We start from the raw sequence: 22,134 nt of genomic DNA, 5'->3' as shown, positions 1-22,134 counted from the left end.
CAGGAGGCTTGGCACAGAGTAAAATGCAAATGTCACAGCCAACCAAGAGCAGCAATATAGCACTGAAAGCTGAAAGAATAGACCAGGACACAAAAAGCCACAAAATTACTATTTCAATACATCAGAGGAGTAATTAGGGAATCCAAATCTACCTATCTAAAAATTCCTGCTCATACCTAAGAGAGGAACAGAAGCTATTCTCTCATCAAATAACAGTTGCTGTACTTTTGCATGCTATTTTTTAGCAATCATTCCTATTTTGAGGCTCTTTGCAGGATTCCACCTTCTACACTAACGGTCTGAGGGGGGGTTGTGGTAGTTTCAGAGTCCTGTACATAGTGATGACTTGAAAATCAGATTGTGACAGCATTAGTATTCAAGTCCTGTTCTTATTGCTGATGTGCCAAAAGACATCACAACCTTAAGGCTAATAAAGGCACTGTAATGCTACATTTTAGCTGTCAGCCCCCTCGGTGCCTGCAGAAGCAAGTAGCCTGCTACCTGCTGAGGAAGAGCTGGGTGTTCAACAGCCTCCTGGCTCTGCAAGTAGGGAGGACTGACACTAATTACTGCTGTTGGTAACGAGTCTCTGGGAAATCCCATTGTGCTCTATAAAGCTTTAAACATGGCAGGAGCCATTTGACACAAATGTGTTCTCAAACCTTCATTGTCGGACTCCTCCTGACTTGACTTTCATCCTCCAGTCTAACCACTTGCTATGTAACATGGCTTTATTGTTTTCCACCCAGTTATCAAATACCCTCTTCCACGTAAAAGGGAAATCATTCCCACTCCCATTGTACCAGCACTGCCATGCTTCTAAAAACCCTCTGATGAGTCCTTCCTACACTTATCATAACAAGCAAGGAGAAATAAGGAAAGGAAATTAAAAAAGAAAAAAAAAAAAAAAAACTGGCAAGGAAATAAGGGCTTTAGGTGTCTGCCTATGGCATCTACTTACATCAAAGCAGTCTGGGATTGCAGATGTTTGACTTGCCAGAACAGGTAGATTTGACTGTTAGATGTTGTAAAACAGCAGTATTGATAAATACAGGCTTGATCTGAGACACTAAAATTAGCAATTAGATTTCTAATTAAATGTAACCAAAAAATATCTGTTTTCCTGTGGTTGAAACAACAACTTAGCTTTCACGACTTATTTGTATGAAAGAAGGAAGGAAAAAGGTAAGTACTTTAACAAATAACAGTGCAAAAAGGCAATAGAGGAATAGATCTATTCAGTCTTTACACTTGGTTGAATGCAAAAACATTCCCAAAATTCTGTGAAACCAATCTATCATCTTCAGGTCTTTTCTGATCCAAATTAACATCTGAGAACATGTTTTCCAATCAGAAAGTGAAAGATCTAACAAAATTTGGTCTGTCCACAGCTGCCACAGAAAACTTCTTACTTGTTTTTCTGAGAATCATTGTAATTAATGCCTCTCTCATTTTTCTGGTGAGGCAGCTCTTACTGGAGCTTCCCTGAAAGAGGTTCCACACAAGGCACAGCATTTTCCAGAAGGATTTATGGGAGCTATCAAGCCTCTGTGCTTCAGATTCTCAAATCCAAATTACTTGTCTGTGTTTTAATTACAAACAACTGAACCTTCCGAAAGGCAGTGAATAAGTCTCCAGTAAAGTCTTCCCTCCATTCCCAGCTTCCATGTTCTTCCCTTGATATGTATCTGCAGGTGTCTGTGATCCCACGTGCATGAACGGAGGGAAATGTGTACGCCCAAATGTCTGCGACTGCCCATCTGGTTGGAGGGGAAAGCACTGTAATAAACGTAAGCACCTCTACTGCCCATCAAACAGATCAATATTACTTGGACCAGTCAACATCAATTGCAATCTTCTTTCAATATTAAAAAATAATGTAGTGAATAGAACCTCTTTTGCTACTTCAGCAGTTTGAAGTACAACAGTTTTAAGTACAGGTAATACAAAATGCCGTAAACATTTGATGCTTGCAAAGGAAAGAAGCTGTGTAGGGGAACCCTGGTTCTGCTTCATGCAGCTGTCCGTTACACATCTTGTTATGGAAATTCATTTTTATAGTATTAAACTTGAAGCATTGATTTTATGTTTCAACAGCTTCACATATTTTGTTATATTTTACAGAGAAATGCCATATATTTCAAAATACAGAACTATTTAAAGCCTGCTATAAAGCCTTTCAAACTGATATACTCTCAAGGTCACCAGATACATTTTGGTGTATAATTTGGAAATGATGTGTTTTTACTCTGTAACTCTAACAGATTTGACTACAGTTACATAAAAATGTAATTAAAAAAACCCTCTCACCCTAAAATATTTTTGAGGAATATTTTTCCTTACATGGCTATTCGTTACTATGATGTTGACAGATAAACTGAATAAATTCATAATCAAGATGACATACTGTATGTAAACCAGATTAAAATACTGGCTTTTTACCTTTTGGGTCCTGATAGTAAATACTTTTTCAGAACAAGTGTTTTGAAATTATAATATTAATAATTTATTCAGAAATTCTGAAGGAAATCTGTCTCTCACATATATACACCAAAATAGGCATTCACTCCTTCAGTATCTCTGAAGAAATAATATCTACAATAAACATATCAAAGTTTACTGTGAGAATCTATGTTATTTATAACATGGAACACATAATATGAATATAACACGTACGAATATATCATATAGAGAGTATTCTTAGCTGATGGCGAACTGAGCATTAGAAACAGCAAAGCTCCCCGTGGACAGTCATCAAAGATAAATTTCTTAAGAAGCAAATATCAAAGAATCTTGAACACTGATTATCCAATGAACAGAACACATTCACTTCTTTAGAAATTAGCCATATGGAATAAAACCTAGCAGGTCACCTTTCAGACAGATCTTGAACATCCAAGTATATCGTGTACATCTTCTCACTTGTTTCATGTCAATCTGTTCAGCTGTTTGCCTGCAGAAATGTCTGAACGGTGGAGAATGTATCGGTCCAAACATCTGCGAGTGCTCTGGAGGATGGGTAGGAATGCTGTGCCAGACCCGTAAGTGCTGCTTTAATTACTACGGTTTTGTAGCCACGCATGTTGCAGCAGGGCTTTTTATACATTAGCTTTTCTACTGTGTGTATATGGTGTTAGGTTTATGGTTGGACTCAATGGTCTTAAAGGTCATTTCCAACCTAAATGATTCTATGATTCTATTACATGTAAAAGTCGACCATAACATGATAAGCACCTAGATTTTGCCTTTTATTTGTCAGAACTGTCTTACACTGCCAGTAAAGCTATTGCTTTCAAAGACATTTCTGGACTCAACATCAGTTTGAGAAAGAGACCCGACTCATCTTTTACTGATGTGGATTCTGATCTTGACCTGTCAAACAAAATTAGTAGTCCTTAATTTCAGTAATTTGAAATACAAGGTAAAAAAAGAGACAGAGACAAAAGGAAATGGAGGAGCCCATTCTGCGTACCGATGACAGTAAGTACAGAAAGAAAGTCTATGTATCTGCTAACCCAAGAGCCCAATCCTGTAAATACTACACATTCAGACTGACCACTGAGATAACTGGAAGTATTTGCATGCGGAGGGACTGGAAGACCTGGAATAGGAGGAGACCCGTTGCTGCCTGTTACATACAGGGTCACTTCCATTTGTGTATGTTATTAGCTTTACAATAAAAGAGCATGAGGAAAATATCAAGGCATTATCCCCTTTAAAGGGCAATCTTTCTTTCCTCTCACACTTGCAGAGCACAGTTACTTACGGAAATCTGCTGTCACTTAAATCCCAATGGCTGTGTAATAGTTTCTTTGTGCCAGCTGTCTTCTAGTTCAAACATAGTAATCTTTAAAGTTATTTATTAGTTGATAACATATTCTTGACTCAGTTTATTAAATAAATAAACAAATCATGCTTGTTGCAGTGGAAGGCAAGCGTGACTTACTATCATTAACAATATCTGCTGTCCTGTGTGGACACATATGCCTAAGCAACTTTTTATATATCTATTTCATCTGCTCCTTTGAAATTTTGCTCCAAACCTGTTCACTTGCTAGTCACTCTGTTTTTACTATTTTTTTTTCCCATATTTTTACTGTAGTGGGGAATTAAATCAGTTTTTTGTCCAAACGGAGCTGGCTGAAACTCCTAGGTCCCACAGCAGACCCAAATAATCACCAAGTGGCTGAAATTTCTGGGTTTTTTAAGTAGAAAGAGAGTAGACTATTGTCAGAGAGCAGATGGTGAGGTCTTATAATGTTGCTCCAGGGCATTCACAGTGAGGCAGGGAGGAAGCAGGGGAACCAGAAAGTCTTCATCCTCACAGATGTTAGGTATAAAGTTTTGCATAGGAGTGTAACCCCTGAAAACAAGCCTGGTTTTGTGTTTTAATGGGAGTCTGTTTGCCCAAATTCAGACTCAGTGAAAAAAAATGGTTTTATCTGCCTAAATATAAAAACCTTCTGAGTGCCTTCCTTGCTCAAAGAAGCACTCACCTTCACCTCAGCCCTGGCACTGATGCTAGCAGCAGCAAAGACGACTGTAACCCACCTCTGGTTACATCTTTTTTGTTGCCCTCTTATTGCTTTGGCCTGCTTCCCATCTCCCAGCAGCACATGAATAGTGGGCCAAATCCAAGCACTCTGCCAGAACCAGTGCGTTTCTGGCAAGGAGGCATTTAGTTCATCACGCTACACCCCTGTGCAAAAACGCTTTGTCAAATTTAAGCCCCCAAGGTTTCACCGTGCTTGGCACCCCCTTTGCTGCTTGGGTGCGTATACTTAAATTCTGTGCTTTGTTATAGTATCAACACCAAGGCTGAATACAGCCTCGATTTGCATCACTTTAACTACAGACTTTGGCTGTTCAACTCAACAACAGAGCAACACATTCACATTATAAGATAAGAAAACTGTAGCAACATATTATTCATTATACTCAAATATTATTTTATATTCTGTTAATTTTCTTACATATTATATAAAACATTCATCATAATGTATGTTAATTTATTAATTTATATTATTTCTCAATTACTATACTTAATGTAGATAGGCTATTTCTACATTATAATATTAAATATTGTAATTATTATTATTATATTTTTCATATTATTCATCTAAACTGTTTCCATTTCATAATACAAAAATTCCACCTCACTTTAAAGGTAAAAATCCGAATGATAACTTTTCTCAGCAATCACTGTACTTTCTTCACTATCCAGAAGCAATTAGGGCTGGATTGTTTCTCTGGGCCTTTTTGAAGTGGAGGGAGAGGTTAGATAACGCAGCTTCATTCTTTTCAGCCTGTGAATTCATGCAGCTGCCCTTAGCAAGAAGTCAGAGATTGAAATGGAGATACAGGTTTCATCTATACATCTACACACTGAACCCCATTTTTTCCTCCTTAACTTCCTAACACACATCCAGTAAGGTGACCAAACCAAAGGATCTACAGAGACTTCCACTATTTTCTGGACATTTCTCAAAAGGAAAAAAATTGTTTCTGTCCTCTATACTGAGATAGCTAACCAGAGTAGGCCATTAAGCCAACAAAATGACACTGGACAAATACTGACAATTTATCTTGTACAACTACTTTTGATTTATCTTTAGTAAGAAGTCATAGATCACCTTTATCAGTGCAGTTTCTAACTCACAAAAGCCTAAGCCTGAGTGAACAGGTCAAGATGTTTGAAAGCAGCAGTAGATACAGCTGCCACAATAGAATTTTATCTAAATCTGTTCTCAGTCTTCTATAAAACCAGAAAAAGAAAAACATGACGTTCTTTACTTATAGGTCCCTAATAATTAATTTAAATGCTTATAAGTGCAATACTGATGTCTCAGATTTACCTTCCACCTTTCACCAGGAAAGAAGGGCACAGATCTCTCTCACAAGTGATGGTCCAAAATGCTTCAGCCTTTCAGAGGACAATACCATTGGCCAGTAACCTAGAGTAGATTTTCAGTTTTGTTGCAGTGAAGACTGGCACTGTCTAAATCAGAATATTTTTATCTCTAAAGTATTTTGAAAATGCTTCAGGGAGTAAGAGCAGGCTCTGGTTACCACTACACTGCAGAACTTTGCAAGAGTAATAGTAGAGAATTTTAGGAGCCACTGGTAACAGATAAAACACAATAGTCCTCTTTTATCTTTTAGTTAAAAGAATAGTTTTGTTCCTCACTCATCTGTAACTGAACAGAATAGCTTCTGAAAGAGAATCAACAAAATAGGTTGTTTGTCTTAACAAATAAGGTGGAATGCATGCATTACCCTTGATAAATACCTATGACTGTGATGATCATAGTTTAAGGAATAATGGATAAGTTACAGACTGTATTGCAAATGTGGGGAAATTACTTTACAGGAGGACGTGTTAAAAAATGTCATTTGAAATATTCGATGTCTCAACCATAGAAACAAGCACCTTCATAGACTAGGTTCCCTCCATTAGAACACATTTTCTGTCTGACTCTGATTTAAGCTTCCATGATAGCAGCACAAATATTCCAAAAATTCCTTCTCTGAAAACACATAAATAGTATCCCAGGTTCATCAGTGATTTCCTTCCCATTCCATATTAGACACCCAGTCTAAAGCACCATGCTTGTTGCTTCCCCCTGCTTCCTGCGGTGATAATTCACATCTCTCTTTTTCTTGAGCTAGAAAAGAAACATTAGACCAAAGCAGTGAAGACCTGACAGTGCAATCTGATTAGCTTGACAGATATAGCCAAAACGCAGCCCAGTAAAGTCAGAAGGCTTCTGGCCAGGGATATAAGTCTGTTGTTTAAGGCTCTGAACACAGGATCAAGGTATAATTCTGATAATTAATTATAAAGTATAAGAAGGTTATAGTTGTGAAGGATCTTCATCATTAAAATTCATGCTGCTATCTTCTGTTCTAATATTATTGAACCCATACTGGCTCCTCATTGCCCTTCAGAATATCTTCTCTTTATTTGCATGTTATAAGTGTCAAGCTTATAGCCTTATAATTTCCTCAACATTCCTTCTTGTTCTCTCTCTCTCTGCCTTGAACAGCATCTCAGTCTTTCTTCTAGCTTTCCTATGTAACCCTTTCAATCCTCAAAAAAAAGAAAAAGTCTTAAAAAATAATGTAGTTCGCATGCAAATTATAGCTCTGTTCTTTTAACACCCAGGGATAAATCTCTCTCTGTAATGGGCATTTATTGATTATAATTTTAATATAAGCTTAGCTTATTAAATGACTTTGCTGAATCTGTACAGGATAACGCATACACAACCTGTGTCATTTTTAGTGTTTAGTGGCTTAGCATCCCTTGTAAATACATTTATGAAATATTCATTTGAACTTCAGCTATGTTATTATCCTCTGTGATTTCAATTCCAATTTTCTTCCAAAATGTTTTTAACTTTTCTTCTAACTGAGCTCTTGTTTTTCTGAGCACTACAGCAGAAAGCAGTGGGTGGAGAGGGAGAGACAGGCAGGTAGCAAAGGATAAAAAAGGAGAAAATCTTTTCCTTTTTTTTTGTTTGCATCAACTGAGAATCAAAGAAAACCACAGGCAGAAAAAACCCTGTTACATTATCTAATGCCTGTTCTTCTGTCCATGCATACCAGAACACCCCCAACTGCTGTAGGGCTCTCCAAACAAGTCAACCTCTCTTTGCCTTACCTGTTCTTATTTTATCCACTACCAAGCTGAAAGGGAAATCAACTTCCATTTTTCCCCAGGCCAAGTTCATATCAAATGAATAACAGTAAAATCATACACAGTTCTCTCTCTTCTAGTTTACTATACAGTGGAACAAAACTGGTGTAAGCACAAGGACCCCCTTCTGCTGCCAATGCACTCCCTATCGGAAATGTTTTTGTTCCACTGAATGAAACTCTAAAATTTTTCCAGTTATAAATATGAGTTCTTTCAAAGTTCATGGAGGAGTTGAAGTAGCAGTCAGCAGATGATAAACATACTGTTCTAGCTTGAGCGTGATTTCATTCCTCCTCTGCCCCATCCACAACCAAGATTCAAACTTGGGTTTCCCCCTCTCAGAAGAAGAAGAAAACCAGAAGTTTTTAGCTGCCTATTCCAGGTCTTAAGGAGTGTTTTGCAACAGACACCTAAAAAAACTTTTAGCTTTTCAAAATAGCAGAAATATATCCATCAGCTTGTATACTAGGAGGGCAAGCCGTTAGCTGCAGGTGGCTGGAGTCCTGCAGCAGATAACCACCTGACACAGATGGCTTTTTACAAAGGACCACCTGAAGGTCACCAGCATGTCCAGGTCCCTACGTGTTCTTGTTCTGGACAAGGTATGGGTCAGTAGTTTTGACACAGCATGAACTCTCACTACCTGACTGTACTCATAAGAGTAGTGGTTTGCCAGGGTGTTTACAGCCTCTCCTTTCTAAGATGCATAGAGTGTCAATAAGTCTGCTTCTTCGCTCCTCTGTCCCCGAGATCTTGGGCCTGGAGTTCAGTATACTCATTTAGATTTTAATATTCCCTACTCTGGCAAAATCTCAACCTCCTCACTGAGTGTTAGCTGCCATGATAACCTGACAGAACAAAACGAATATAAATTCCAGGTGTTGTTTAACATCTTGTTGCTGGCCTTCCAAATTCCCTATAACAATTAGTATAACTCAGCAGCACATTGGGATGGCTTAGGGTCCCACTATGTGTTTTCTAAAGAAATTTCACTGGCCTGGTCCATCTCTGAGACTTCAGACTGTAACACAAAGAATTTGTATGAGCTAAACTCTGTGTCAAAATTCGAACTTAAGTCTAACAAACTGAAATTCTGGAATTTGTTCCCTCAGACCCTGAATTTGTTGATTTTCTGTGAAAAAAAAAGCCTTCATAGGCATACATAAAACTCTCAAATCTGAAGGAACACTTTGCTCCACGATGAAGGAGATGGCATTGGATCATAGACATACTTCTACTTTATTTTCAGATCAGTCTTAATGGTGCATGGTTTGCAGGTTCTTATGTGCCTCTGTCACACAAGAAAATATAAGAAGCCGCTTGTTGATTCACACCTGACCAGTTTTGAAGGCATTTAGTTTGACTGCCTGTAACTAGGATACAATATTCTGGCAATATTTATAGAAGGTTTAACTCATGAGATCTAATTAAAATAGTATGCAATGTGTGTTCTTGAATTGGTGCCCTATGAATTGGCTGTTCTCTTTCCTCTATGCCAAAACAATGTCATAATAATATAAACTGCTAATAAGGATGAAAAACAGGCTGAAATTTGACTAATTCAATTGATTATCTTTCTTCTCTCAAAAAAAAACACCCACAGATTCTTTTATTAACATAATATCTTTAAATGGCTGGCCTCTAAGTACACTGGTACTCTAGATAAAATAAAAAACATTTTCTAATTCCATTTTACATGAATAAGTAGCTCATTACTGATTCTGTGGGACCATGAAATTACATGTTCTTATGCCCTGGTTTCCAGAGGTGTAAAGTGTGCAGTTCACCAAATTCTCCCTTTTATTTATTGTGATAGAATCACCTTTGGGAGTACGTATTTAGCATAACTTTTCATCTCAAGTCAAGAATAGATCTTTTAACAGCTGTTATTTTATCTCAACTGGAACAAAAGAAAATCAATTTTGGCACAAATCTGACCCAGCCATCAATGTTCAGAATGTATCCTGGCTTTCAAAATTAGACCTTCCACTGATCCATTTTTGACTGAGCCAAGGCGATTACTTTGGCACAGTCTTCTCTTTCCCCATCACTGGGGAGAAAAGGAAAATATAAATTAACCTGTAAACATAACAGGCACATAGGCATGAAAAAGCCTATGTCAAACCATCTTTAATGCTGCATTTTTTTTTTATTTATTGTCCTTTCCTCCATCATATGAACCTACAAAATTATATTTTGTCACAACATTTAAAAAAAATCTAAATATTCCCTTTTAATTATGAGACAGAATAAACGTATTTCTAAACAATTTTATCTTTCTTTTGTAGCACTTTGTGAGCAAAAATGTCTATTTGGAAGCAGATGCTTAAGACCAAATATTTGTGCTTGCAGAAGTGGCTATACTGGTTCATCATGTGAAAAGAAGGTAAGGTCCAAAACCACTGATTCTTACAGTAAGGACAAAAATAACCAAATATAACTCAAATTGTTTACAGGAAAATGCAATAATGTCTTGTTAACCTTATGAAAGATGTAAATAAGGTTATAAAATAGTTTAAAGGAAGTTTAACAACATCTCAGTTGCCAAACTAACCTTGTATCCAAGTACTATACAAAATTTCCCCTTAAGGAACAGTTTAATTCTTCAAATATAAAGCCCACAAAAGCTGTGTCTATTCTGGTAGTTAGGGTCATCCTTAATACAGTGTTCCTGTCCAAACCCACTAATCATCTGTACAGCAAACCCTGGAGAAAAATAGCTACTTGCAGTCCCTCCCAGGCCTGGAAGCTTTTCTGAATTCCAAAGGCAACCTCCTCCTCCCCACCAGACGTCCTTCTGCTCACTTTTCAGCCCCCTGCCTTCCTGACTTTGCCTCTTGTTCACGATGTGAAATCTTGGGCCTTGCATCCAGGACGTCTGCAAGCAGCAATTACTCTTGTCCGTTCCTTCTCCACTCCAGCTACCAATGTCCACAGACAGCCCGCTTTGTCTTGCTTAGCTTGACCTCAATGTATGTATTAAACATCACTATAAACCTATTTAAAGTGGCAAAACACCAAAACAATTCTCCTGGACAGAGAGGGATCCACTTGCTCTTCCAAGTAACTTTGTTAGAGGCTCTTTTCCAAGATGTACTCCCCTAGCACCTGTTAGCTCTTGCTACTCCACTGCCAAACGTGTTCCTGCCTATGCTCATACAGAGCTGATGGGACTTAATCTTCTGCGCCCTTCTAAGGTGAATGACAGCCAAAATAGGTGGCACCTTCCCTGCCCTGTATCTTCTTGCTGTGATAGCTGCTCCCATTGCCTTATAAAGAATAAATGATTTATTTATTTCTGGCACTGACCAAAGCAAACTGAAGTCAAATTCATGCAAACCTTTTTTGCATGAATGTGAGAAGCATTGAGTTGGGCAAATACTATCCTCACCCAAAAGAATCCCCCAATAATCCATGTCCAACTACCAGAATGGTTTGTAACGTTATAGTACATCCAACAGCTGGGCATGACGTGACTGTCACATCAGTCTTTGGGTCCAATTTCTCCCCCACATCACCACTAAGACAAAACCATTTTTTCCATGTTGTCTGCTGTGCCTAAAACACTGTATATATCAACTTGTATTTCCCCTTCTATTCTGAGTACTGCTTTATTTCACATCCTGCACCCCCTGTTCCTCAGAGAGTCTTCTCCCTTCCAGAGCCAAAACCATCCCAAACATTTTACATGTTTGCCATTTTTATGATTCACATTTTTAAGCCACAGTCATTTCTCATAACTCAAACACTCAGATGTCCTGACTGGTCCAATCTCCAGGTTTTAAAAAGATAGGTTGCCTTGTCTTTTATCTATACCGAAAGGCTAGGGGCAAAAATCAACGTATTTTCATTTCATAATGCATTAAGAGAAAGCATGAAAATCTATTCAGATAGTCATTTTATTCTGTTAATGATAATTAGATTTTAATATCAGAATTAAAGTTCTGTATGGATTTTCTTAACAAGTACATTCACATAATAAATTACAGCTCCTACATCAATACTGAAATGCAGCTGATGTAGATAAGATGAGTAAGTGTTGTAATTTTCTATGTATAAAAAAATCTATTAAACAGGCTGGCTGTAGCCTACAAAAATATGGTGCACATTTTCTCAAGTAATTAACAGAAGTCCAAATGGAAGCAGGAATATGCCAAGATAAACTGGAGTTATTGTCTGCAGGTATTCATATCCAGGAGACTTTTCCCTTGGTAGGCGAGAGTTGCCCTTTTTGTTACAGCAGACCAAGATTACCAGGGCTTTACTCTAGTTGTGAAAGTGTGAAGTATGATATTTGTCATTTCACAAATGAAGAGGAACTTTGTTGCACTTAACAGAAAACATTAAATCAAAAAGCAGGCTTCCTTTTGCACATGAATAAACTATTACACAGTAAATCAGTCCTGAAAGAAAAAGAAAGTAGACAAAGACTTTGCATATTATGTATGTCCAAAATGCCAAGCCATCAATGATACATGTAAACACAGGGGTCTTTCTAGCAATGATTCATCTCCTATTTTTTAAGACTGAAGCACTCTTCAGTTTCATGGCTTATTCTGCAGAAATACTGATTGGCTGCACTGATACAAACATACATTGCTTTGATGTGAAGAAGGAAATGTTCTGGATAAAAGAGAATTAACAGGTTTTCTTCGACCCATGAGCCTTGCTGAAAGCTAGAATCAAAGTCAGTAATAAAAATGATGGATTTAATGGTGTCTAGTTTAAATTACATGGCTTATATTATATGAAAGCAACTGAGTACCCATAAAAAAAATCAAAATTATTAAAAGAGATTAAAATACAAAGCTAATTTACTAGCATGGATTATAGTAAATTGTAAACATAATAAGTCATACCCATATTACTGTATAAAAGTTGGGGTGATAGGCTGCCCAAGATTTAATTTATCAGACTGGATCAGGTATAAGCGAACAATCTGAACAGGTTTTAATCAACTTCTTCTCCAAACCTGTCAGTCATGGAAATCTCACAATTCATCTAAGTAACTGTTCAAGTATTTAATTACATTATTAGAGCACAGTTTGGGTTTTCCTAACACTGAACATAAACCAAATAATCTGTTGCAAGTAAAACTGATACTTCTTGAGGTAACCTTGGTGGGCACAAAGTAAAGTTATCACAGTTCTTTCAGTAACAGCGTTTACACGCTTGAAGACAATTAGAGTCTCTGCTGCCTGACTTTCTCCCATTTTCCTAAGTTTCAAACCCTGTTCTCTGTTGCTCCTGACTAGACTCCAGTTTTTCCATATTTTACTCATATCTTTCAAACAACTGCCTCTCTGTGTGGCTCTCCTGCCTCTGATTAAATACATTTACAACAAGAGATTTACATTTTTCTGTGACAGCATTGCAACTCAGTCTTTTCCACAGTGCTGGTACCTTATCGCTTGTTTCCCACTTGGCATGTGTGCAGTTGACTTTTCCTCTGTAAGCACCATCTTTATTGTCTTTACATAATTTTGTCTTATGGATTTCAAGTGGTTTCACCCATTTATTAAAAATATTTTTAATTCTAAATCAGCACAGCCTCCAAGTTTAACATATTGTTCAAAAATGTGACATGTTTTTATCTAAGACATTAATGAAAGTAGAGAATAATAGAAAAATCAGGGGCTACAGACTATTGATAAAATTATTCCTTGATAATACTTTCTCAAGCAGGACTTGCTCCTCACATTTTATCTGAATCATTCTTATTGGCATGACTGTCTAAGTCGTATCAGAAGTCTCCCTAAAGTGAAAAAACATCTTGGTGGACAGAGCGGCTGATTCCCTTATTAAGCTTGAAGGGTTTATAAATTGATTGTTTAATAATTTGTGTTAGTATCTTTCCAGATACCAACTTAGTATGAATATTTGGCTGTCATTCCCTTGCTTTTCATTTGGTTGTGGGCTTTTTTCTCATTTAAAGGTATGTACTATGTTTATTTGGACTATTTATATCCTTTGAGAGTTCTCAAAGCAAATCACTGCTGGTTTAGAAACCACATCTTTAAATATGCTGGGGTAAGCGCTATGAGGCCCTGTTGACCTGGAAAAGTGGTTTCATGTAAAGACCCTCTTATATTCTAAGACTTTCCATATGGGAAGTTAATACACAGTAGATAAAATATCAGAAATTCAAATCCGAGTTTATTACCTCATCATTTAACCTCGTAAACAGGCCTCAGATCTGACTTGTCAGAATTTAAATACTTAGTTCCTTCCCTACTTTCCCTTTCATTCCTGTTACCTTGTTAATTCTAATCATGCTAAACCTTTTGTCACATCTAACCTTTCTGAGAAGACCGAAGAAAAGACACTGAGCACATTAGCCTTGCCTGTGTCATCTGCAATCCTCTCTCCTTCCCATTAGTTACCACTATGTTTTGCTATGGGAGTTAAAACTCTTGCTTTGCTCTGTTTCTGTTATGAATCTTCAGATAATGGGAACAATACAGTAACAGTGACATGTAAAATTTGTCAAAAAACCTGGATTAAATTGGAGTGGAGCAGCCACTTCCCTTCTCTCAGCAGCAGCTGACAAGAGATGCTCTAGGTGACTGCATCTGCAGCTAACTGAATCGCGCCAGCCTTCCTTTCCTAGGGAAGGAGATGGAAGGTAATTGCCCCTTATCCAGTTTAGGAGACTGATTTCCTCCTTTAAACTTCATTTTTGGTCTTCAACTCACTCTCACAAAATTAGAGTGAAAAATTCATTTTTAGCAGCATTTTTTTCAGAGTATAGACTGAAAACAGTAAGGAGACAGATACAGAGAGCTGGAAAAAAAGGGCCTTACTGCAGAACTAATTTTTTTTTTTTTCCCACAAACTAAGTAGTGTCTGGAGTCTGGTTTTGCCAATGAATTTGGAAAAGCTGGACAGCCCATATTTGCTTAATCAAGTTATTCCCCTTTCTCTGCTGTAATCTTTGGTATAGTTCCCCTTTGTGCAGTTAAGATTCCTGGAGGTACAATATACATTTTCCCAAATTATTCATCATCTACATCCTAGTTCTTGCATTTATATTGCCAAGTGATTTGCAATTCATTTTCTGACATTTTTGGTTTACTTTGTTTTGGACTTCTGCTAAACAAAGCCTGCCAACAGCATTCCTCAGAAGGCTAATGAACTTACTAGAATAGCAATCACTCTCTTAGAAACCTTTTGCGTATTTTTAATTTGTATTGACTCTTTGAGAGATCCAGATAATTTAGCAAGTTTCGTGGCAGACATGAAGACAAATGCTCCTGCTGACTTTTACATTCAAAACAGCCATTAGAGCACATTTATTCAGGACTGAAAGGGGGAACCCAAACAAAACAGACTAAACAGACCTCTTTTTCAGTGAAACCAGTTAAAAAACTGTGGCACGAGTCCCAAAAGAGAGTAAGACAATTACTGTATCATTTGTACAACAGGGAGTTTTTCACAAAGTTGAAATTCATACTGTATCTGTTGTCCTATCTGATACTATAACACTTTCCTTGTTTGTTTGTTGTTTTTTTTTCTTTTTAAATGGATTAAAGTAAAAGCATTAAGCCAACAGAATTAATTTAAGCTAAACAATGTTATCTAGTTAGATATAAATGGTACATAATATTACAGTACAAGCTATCATGATGGTGTATTTTCCCAATAATAGTTTAAAGTTTAATGCGCTAAAGTTGTCTGTCATTTGAATTCTAAAGCATAAAGGTACTGAGAAGTGTAACCTGTTACAGAAGGTAATAATTAAGAAAAGGCAAACATTATAGCAGATATTTTTGACAATGGTATTTACCGATAAATCAAACGGCAACAGGCCATTCATTCCCTATGAATTAACCCAGTGACTGCTTTCCAAAGATTAAACATACTATTGATTTCAGTACAGCCTGAAAATACAAGATGTTTTTAATAAACAATTTCTCATATTAGGCAAGCCTTTGCTACCACTACTGACCTTAACATCATCATTATTTTGTTCATTTATACATTAAGAGACATTAAACCCCAAATCATGCTGCTCAAGTTACACAAGCTGTATTCAGTGTCTGTGAATATACAAGCGAATTTCAGGGAAAAATGGCACGTCTATTAGTAAATCATTTGACAACTAAATAGAAGTAATATGAGATAAAAAAGGGAAAGTCAAATAAAAGCAGCATTGAGCTGCACATTTATGTGAGTCAGATTATTTGCTTGCTTATCACAAAGGAATGTAAGAGTAAATGCTATTTAAGCACAAAAAATGACTGTGACTTCCTCATCATAGCACTGAAAACCTTCAAGACATACACTTGTTCACTCAGAGGCATCCCAGTATGCTGTAGTTAGTCAAAACCTCGAAGCACCCAAGAGCTTCGGCTTCCAGGTGTGCCCAGCTAAAGCCACTCAGAGATGTGCTCTACCAGCTCGGGTCCCTGCTAACCTGGGGGTCTCCATGTATGCTCTATCCTACTGATGGCAAAAGCCTGTCACTGGTCCTTAAAGGATTTAAAGAACTATGGAAGTACACATTATGAATGTTTCAACACACTTTTAATCTCAGAGAAGCTTATGAAGAAAGAAAACTTATAGAAAGTTTATAAAATTCTGGACTTCTGCTGTTCCCGTGCAATAAAAAGATGCTTCCTTTATTTATCTTTAAGTCTAAATGGGACAGATGAGCATTACTGATCTGGAAATCACAATGTTTTTCTTTAGCTCTTATTAGAGTTTCATGAACACAGGAGAAACCAGCCTATTGAAAGTCTTCCCAGATATGTTTTGACTTCAGTCAACACATCCCTTCAGAATGGAGTTTTGGGGTGACTGCAGACAGGTCTGTGTAACATGAATAGTTAGAAGTTTCTGCCCTATTTGCTACTAAATATATGCTCTACCTTTCTTCATACACGTTTCTACCAAAAGAAAGCAGGGCAGAGCTTTTGCAGCATTTTAAGTTTCATAATATATCCTATTTTATATATAAACATACATATATATCTCTGCATCCAAAGAAGGACAACAAAGCTGGTGCAGGGTCTAGAGCACAAGCCTTATGAGGAGCGGCTGAGGGAACTGGGGGTGTTTAGTCTGGAGAAGAGGAGGCTCAGGGGAGACCTCATCGCCCTCTACAGCTACCTGAAAGGAGGGTGCAGAGAGCTGGGGTCAGTCTCTTCTCCCAGGTAACAAGTGACAAGACAAGAGGAAATGGCCTCAACTTTCACCAGAGGAAGTTTAGATTGGATATTAAGAAAAAATTCTTCACTGAAAGGGTTATCAAGCACTGGAACAGGCTGCCCAGGGAAGTGGTTGAGTCACCATCCCTGGAGGTATTTAAAAGACAAGTAAATGTGACACGTAGGGACATGGCTTAGTGGTGGACTTGGCAGTGCTGGGTTAACAGTTGGAACTGATGATCTTAAAGGTATTTTCCAACCTAAATGATTTTATGATTCCTTGATTCTTTCTATATATATTTATACACATCTAAAGTCCAAGTATATATTTTAGTATAAACGTATATATAGATATATTGAAATATGTAATATGACATGAAATATGTAATATGACACAGACATGCACATATTTGACTTCAATAAATATGTATCGCTCTTCCACATATTACACACATTTTTTCCATGTAAACTCAAATCCTTACTCTAACTAAACCTGTCAAAATCCCAGCAGGCACTTGTCGAAGTATGCTCTCTTTTCATATAAAATAAATGTGCCATGTACTATTCACAAATAAATAACTGCTACCTGGATACATCACTATCAGAAACTGAGGTAAGGTATTTTAGAGTCAAACAGGGAAGTAAAATTTGGATACATGATACTAATATCGAGGTTAACCTGTCATATCAAATACAGATACATCAAGATTAAGGAGCTTCTTTCTTCTTGTCTTGAATAATAAATTAATATCAACATCTTTATGTGCTTTGTAATATAGATTTCTATAAAACTGCCCTTCAAAATGGGTTCTTAAATCTATGTGCTAGCATAAAGTAAAGCTTTTCATATCATCTATTATCTTGTTTTGGGATAAAGAAAATTCACTTATGTATTTAAACCAAGATGATATTCATGGATAACTTCTGCTGTATGAAAATGGGATAAGTGCACTGAAACTCTTTCAGGCAAGAAGTCAATAATATCCATGCGTTATACAGAAGTGGCAGAGTGATTTTTTTAAGGCACACCTGCTTTAGATGAAAGAAATTGAATTCCAACTCCATAACTGTCAAGCGCCACTGCAAATAATAGAGCCTAAGCCGACTCATTTCAGCAATATAGCTATTTTCCTGTTGAAGCGATGGAGCAGAAATCAGCCTTAGCTAGATGATATCACTTTATGTGCATGCTTTGGAAACAGTTCCATTCATCATTTCACTGCTTAATCCCTTTCAATAACATGTTCTTCATTCCCTGGTTAATAAAAACTTTGGTTGCCTAAGTTAAAATTGTGAAAAAAAAATATGGATTGTGATTTTGCTGTAATTATATAAAAATTGGGGGAAAAAAAAAACAGTAACTGCAATAAATCATTAGAATGGTTGTACATAATATTTCTTACATGACATCACATGCATGAGGCTGTTTCTCCTGTAGTCTCTTAAACAGCTGTATCCTCATTTCTTTTTTTGCAGCTCCCAGTAGGACGAAGATAACATAACATCAGGACCATGAAGACCATCATTTGGGTATTGATAATCTGACACTGAGCACGTTTTTCATTTGGGAAGATCTAGTGTGAAGAAATTGTTACTTCTCTCCCTTCTACCTTCATATAATCATACTGAAGAATAAAAAAAACCCTTCTCCTATGTCAATAAATGTACATTCATTTTCCAACGTCTATGGCAAGGCTCAAATTCATGATCCATGACTGCAGTGACACCATCACAATGAACGCTTCTGACAACAACATGATTTTTAAATGGTACAGACCATTATTTAGACATCTTTAGTGCCATATTATTCCTCTTTCATTAAAATTTGAAGGCACAGATAAATTTCCTCATTTCTTCCCATTTTTTTAAAACAGGTATATTCACCCACAATCTAGAGAAAAGTGAATAAATAAGATCCTGCTTCAACTGAGAAATTTCAGTGACTACCAAGGGAAAGACCTCAACAATGTTTAACTAACTCCAGCCTATATTGTCTTTCCACTGAGTAACTGCTAAAGCCAAATGCTTTACTTTTCTAAGTTGCTAATGTGTCAACATTTATTTGTGGAGGTATCAATGAAATACCTGGTGAAATACTGGCTTTTCGTTGCCTCTACACCTGAGTATTCCTTTGCCCTCTGTAATGGCTATACATTGCTCCCAGACGAATTAATGGTTGTCATGCTAAGGACACACAAGGCCCCATGTAGCCATACAACCTTAACCCCTGGAAGCATTTTAGAAAATTTGCTTTCTAATTATACAATATGGGCTTAGTGAAATACTGGAAAATCTAGGTATTCTCAGAAATTTGCATCTTAATCTGAAAATTCAGATTTACAGAAATCTCACCTAGCAGTAGCCAAAAGATGATCCCCACGTTTCATCACAGGCAGTGGTACTGATGTGGGATGGGATGGAGAAGTGGCAGGAAACCTGGGGGGAGGAGGAAGTAGTGCGAGGAAGGGAATAAGGACACCAATTATAAGTTCACTTGGAAAAAAAAGAGTTTTAAACTGTCACCTCGGACAACTCAGGTTCAGTAAAGTAAATCCCAAACCACACTCTGGGCACTCATGCTCTCCTTTCGTTTGCCTCACGGGAAGATTCGGAGCAACTATAGACTGAAATCTCAGTGCGTTGATGAAGGAATACAGAAGTTTTGACATTCCCTCACTCTTCCAGAAGCAACTTAGGTGAACAAGGATACAAGTAAGAATTTTTTGATTGAAGCTTCAGGGCTGCAACAGTAACTAGATGTAAGATTTGATCTGACCCTTACTGTCAATTTGTAAGAATAAAAAATACCCACTGTGAGACCCTTGAATACTGCAAATTAAGTGTTTAAAAAAGCTTGGAAAAACTGTCAGTATTATAACTCGCAGAAACATTCCTCCTCCCTTTCACTCAGCTCCTAATAGCATTTTTTCCCACGTCTAACTAATATAGAAAAATGCTTTTAAATGTATCTGTCCTGTTTTCCAATAAATTATTCTCTTTCATTTCTGAAGTTTCACCTTACTTTTTGTTATGAACTGCTCCAATATAAATAGTATCCCAAATGCTAAAGATTAGAAAAGCAAATTACACTTCCCAGTTTATGCAATTTTCCCACAAACACGTAGACGAAAGACCAGACTTCAAAAATACTTGCTAGATTTTACTAATACGTACTGATCTAGATCACAGTTAGCAATATTAATATGAAGTTACGTTTTTAGCATTTGCCTTAACAGTTCCAGGAAGACATTAATACTAAAACAGAAATATTGGCACCAGATGAGTATCTACAAGATTAAATTTAGGGTGGCAATTACACCTTTCTTGAAGTACAGCCCCAATCAATAAAAAAGATTTCTATTACCTTGCCTCCATAATGTCTACAAGCGCCAGTGCTAATGACTAAAAACCCCTTGCCAATATTGGATTTGAAAGCCTAAACCAGCTTCCAACGCCTTGCAGTTTCTCACTGTGTTTCTAGAAGTGACTGTTTGAGACAATATACATCCCCACAACTAGAAACGTAGTTGGCATCATTGTGGATAACTCGTGTGTTTATAAACCAGAAACAATTGTTAATAAATAGCGATGCTCACTTTCCAGTATCTAATATCAAACCATAGGAAACCTACAGTTATTTTATGTTCACAGACCATGTCAGTGTTACACTTGTTTTCTCGAGGATGAATTTGACACTGTTCCTTTTCTCCCGGTCACTTCAGCACTTAACTGATTTACTTCCCTTGATTGTTCTTTGCTAAGAACTCACTAGATATGGTGACGTCTGTATTCCCAGATTGTGTTTTAAACAAGATATAGAATAATGTAAGAGAAAAATTGTTCTCTAGAATCTCATAAATGTTTTACACCTTGTTGAAAAATACCCAGTCAGGGAGTTTTCTTGCAAATACAGGCTCTTATTTTTCTAAACCTTGTCTTATAAGCCACCTCTAATTGTTGCATCCAAAAAATACTGCAAGGAGCTTAAAGCAGGATACAGTCTTACTAATTACGCTCTACCAAAAAAAATGTACCAGCTCAGTATAAATACTTGAAGTTAGTCCTAACTTCTAATTGTCATTATGACTTACAATACTTTTTGTTTGCTGAAGTCTTGCTTCAAAATCCTATTCAAACTCAAAATAAATAGGGTACCATACATCATGGTCTCTTGTTATGGGAACAACAAACAGAAACCATAAGGCAGAAGGGGGATTGTTTCGTTTTTTTGCTTAATGTAAGACAGACTTAACCCAGCTGTAGTTTATAATATTCATTCAAGTGGATGTTTAAACATTAAAACCCTAGCTCTATTATTTTTTGAATTTTGATAGTGGTTGTGTTCTTTTCAAGAGAAAAAAATGACACTAACACTTCTAACTAGAAAGTAGGAGTCTGTAATAAGTAGGAAGGAGTTAATTTTTGTTCATACTCTCTACCATTATTAACCTTTGTCAATAAGATGGGGTAGGTTATATTCTTCATTGAACATATGTATGTATGCACATATATGTGTATCTTCATAGTACATTATCTTAAAATCTCCTAGAAATTGCTATTAAGCAAAGAAAATGCTTTTAATGGAAAAATATGCTATTTGGTATTCTAGAAGGTAAAATACCATTTTCTTTTCATTTGAAAAAGGGCTTTTTCTCTCATGTTAGGAAGTGCAATGTAAATTGAAAGAAGTGCATGTACTCCCTGCAGATTAGGTGGTTTTTCTCAAGAAATGTACCACTTTGTGGGACCTGCAGTTGTCATTCCTTGGTTTATCCATAAATAAGTGCAGCAGCAGCTCAACAGTGGAAGCCACTAATTCTGTCGCAGGGAGACCACCCATAGGGGAGGGAAGCATGATCTGGTCTGTATGTGCATTTAACGCTCAGCCTTCCTGCCTGAAAACCCTGTTCCACACCAGTCACTGAAAAAATGAGCAGATGATGGATTGAATTTAGTACATTTTGGGGCTCGTTTCAAGCTGATGACACATTGAGAGGGTCTGGCAACTCATGTATCATGTCCCAAATGAAAAAGAATTTGCAATATTACACGTACATAAATAATCACCCACAAAATTATGCATAAAATTGCTTTCACTTTAAATTATTTAACAACAAAAGCTGTAGAGCATGACGTGTTATGAGGGCCTAATACTACATCTTTATGCTCAATTAACTTTTTAACATTAATATCAGTTGGAGAAGGAGCAGGACATACCAGAATATACATGGTATGCATAACAATATATACCTCTAAGATTACAGGTTATACTTTGGCAAACTGATT

At 36.9% G+C, this 22,134-nt stretch overlaps 1 protein-coding gene across 1 annotated transcript in view; it reads left to right on the top strand.

Annotated features, from left to right (window-relative positions):
• Positions 1 to 18,507, top strand: part of LOC113482230 (von Willebrand factor D and EGF domain-containing protein-like) — a 184,612-nt gene extending 166,105 nt beyond the window's left edge. Inside the window, exons 27-30 of the mRNA XM_026852691.1 lie at positions 1,695 to 1,790; positions 2,946 to 3,041; positions 9,988 to 10,085; positions 18,325 to 18,507. Coding sequence (XP_026708492.1) covers positions 1,695 to 1,790; positions 2,946 to 3,041; positions 9,988 to 10,085; positions 18,325 to 18,345 — 311 coding nt within the window. The 3' untranslated portion in view covers positions 18,346 to 18,507. The remainder of the gene's footprint in view (positions 1 to 1,694; positions 1,791 to 2,945; positions 3,042 to 9,987; positions 10,086 to 18,324) is intronic.
• Positions 18,508 to 22,134: the final 3,627 nt, after the last annotated feature.

This window comes from Athene cunicularia, assembly GCF_003259725.1.
Source record: "Athene cunicularia isolate RWA chromosome 7 unlocalized genomic scaffold, athCun1 chr7_part1, whole genome shotgun sequence".
Taxonomy (NCBI): Eukaryota; Metazoa; Chordata; class Aves; order Strigiformes; family Strigidae; genus Athene; species Athene cunicularia.
The sequence above is the reverse complement of the archived record's forward strand: the minus strand, read 5'-3'. Positions and strand labels throughout refer to the sequence as shown.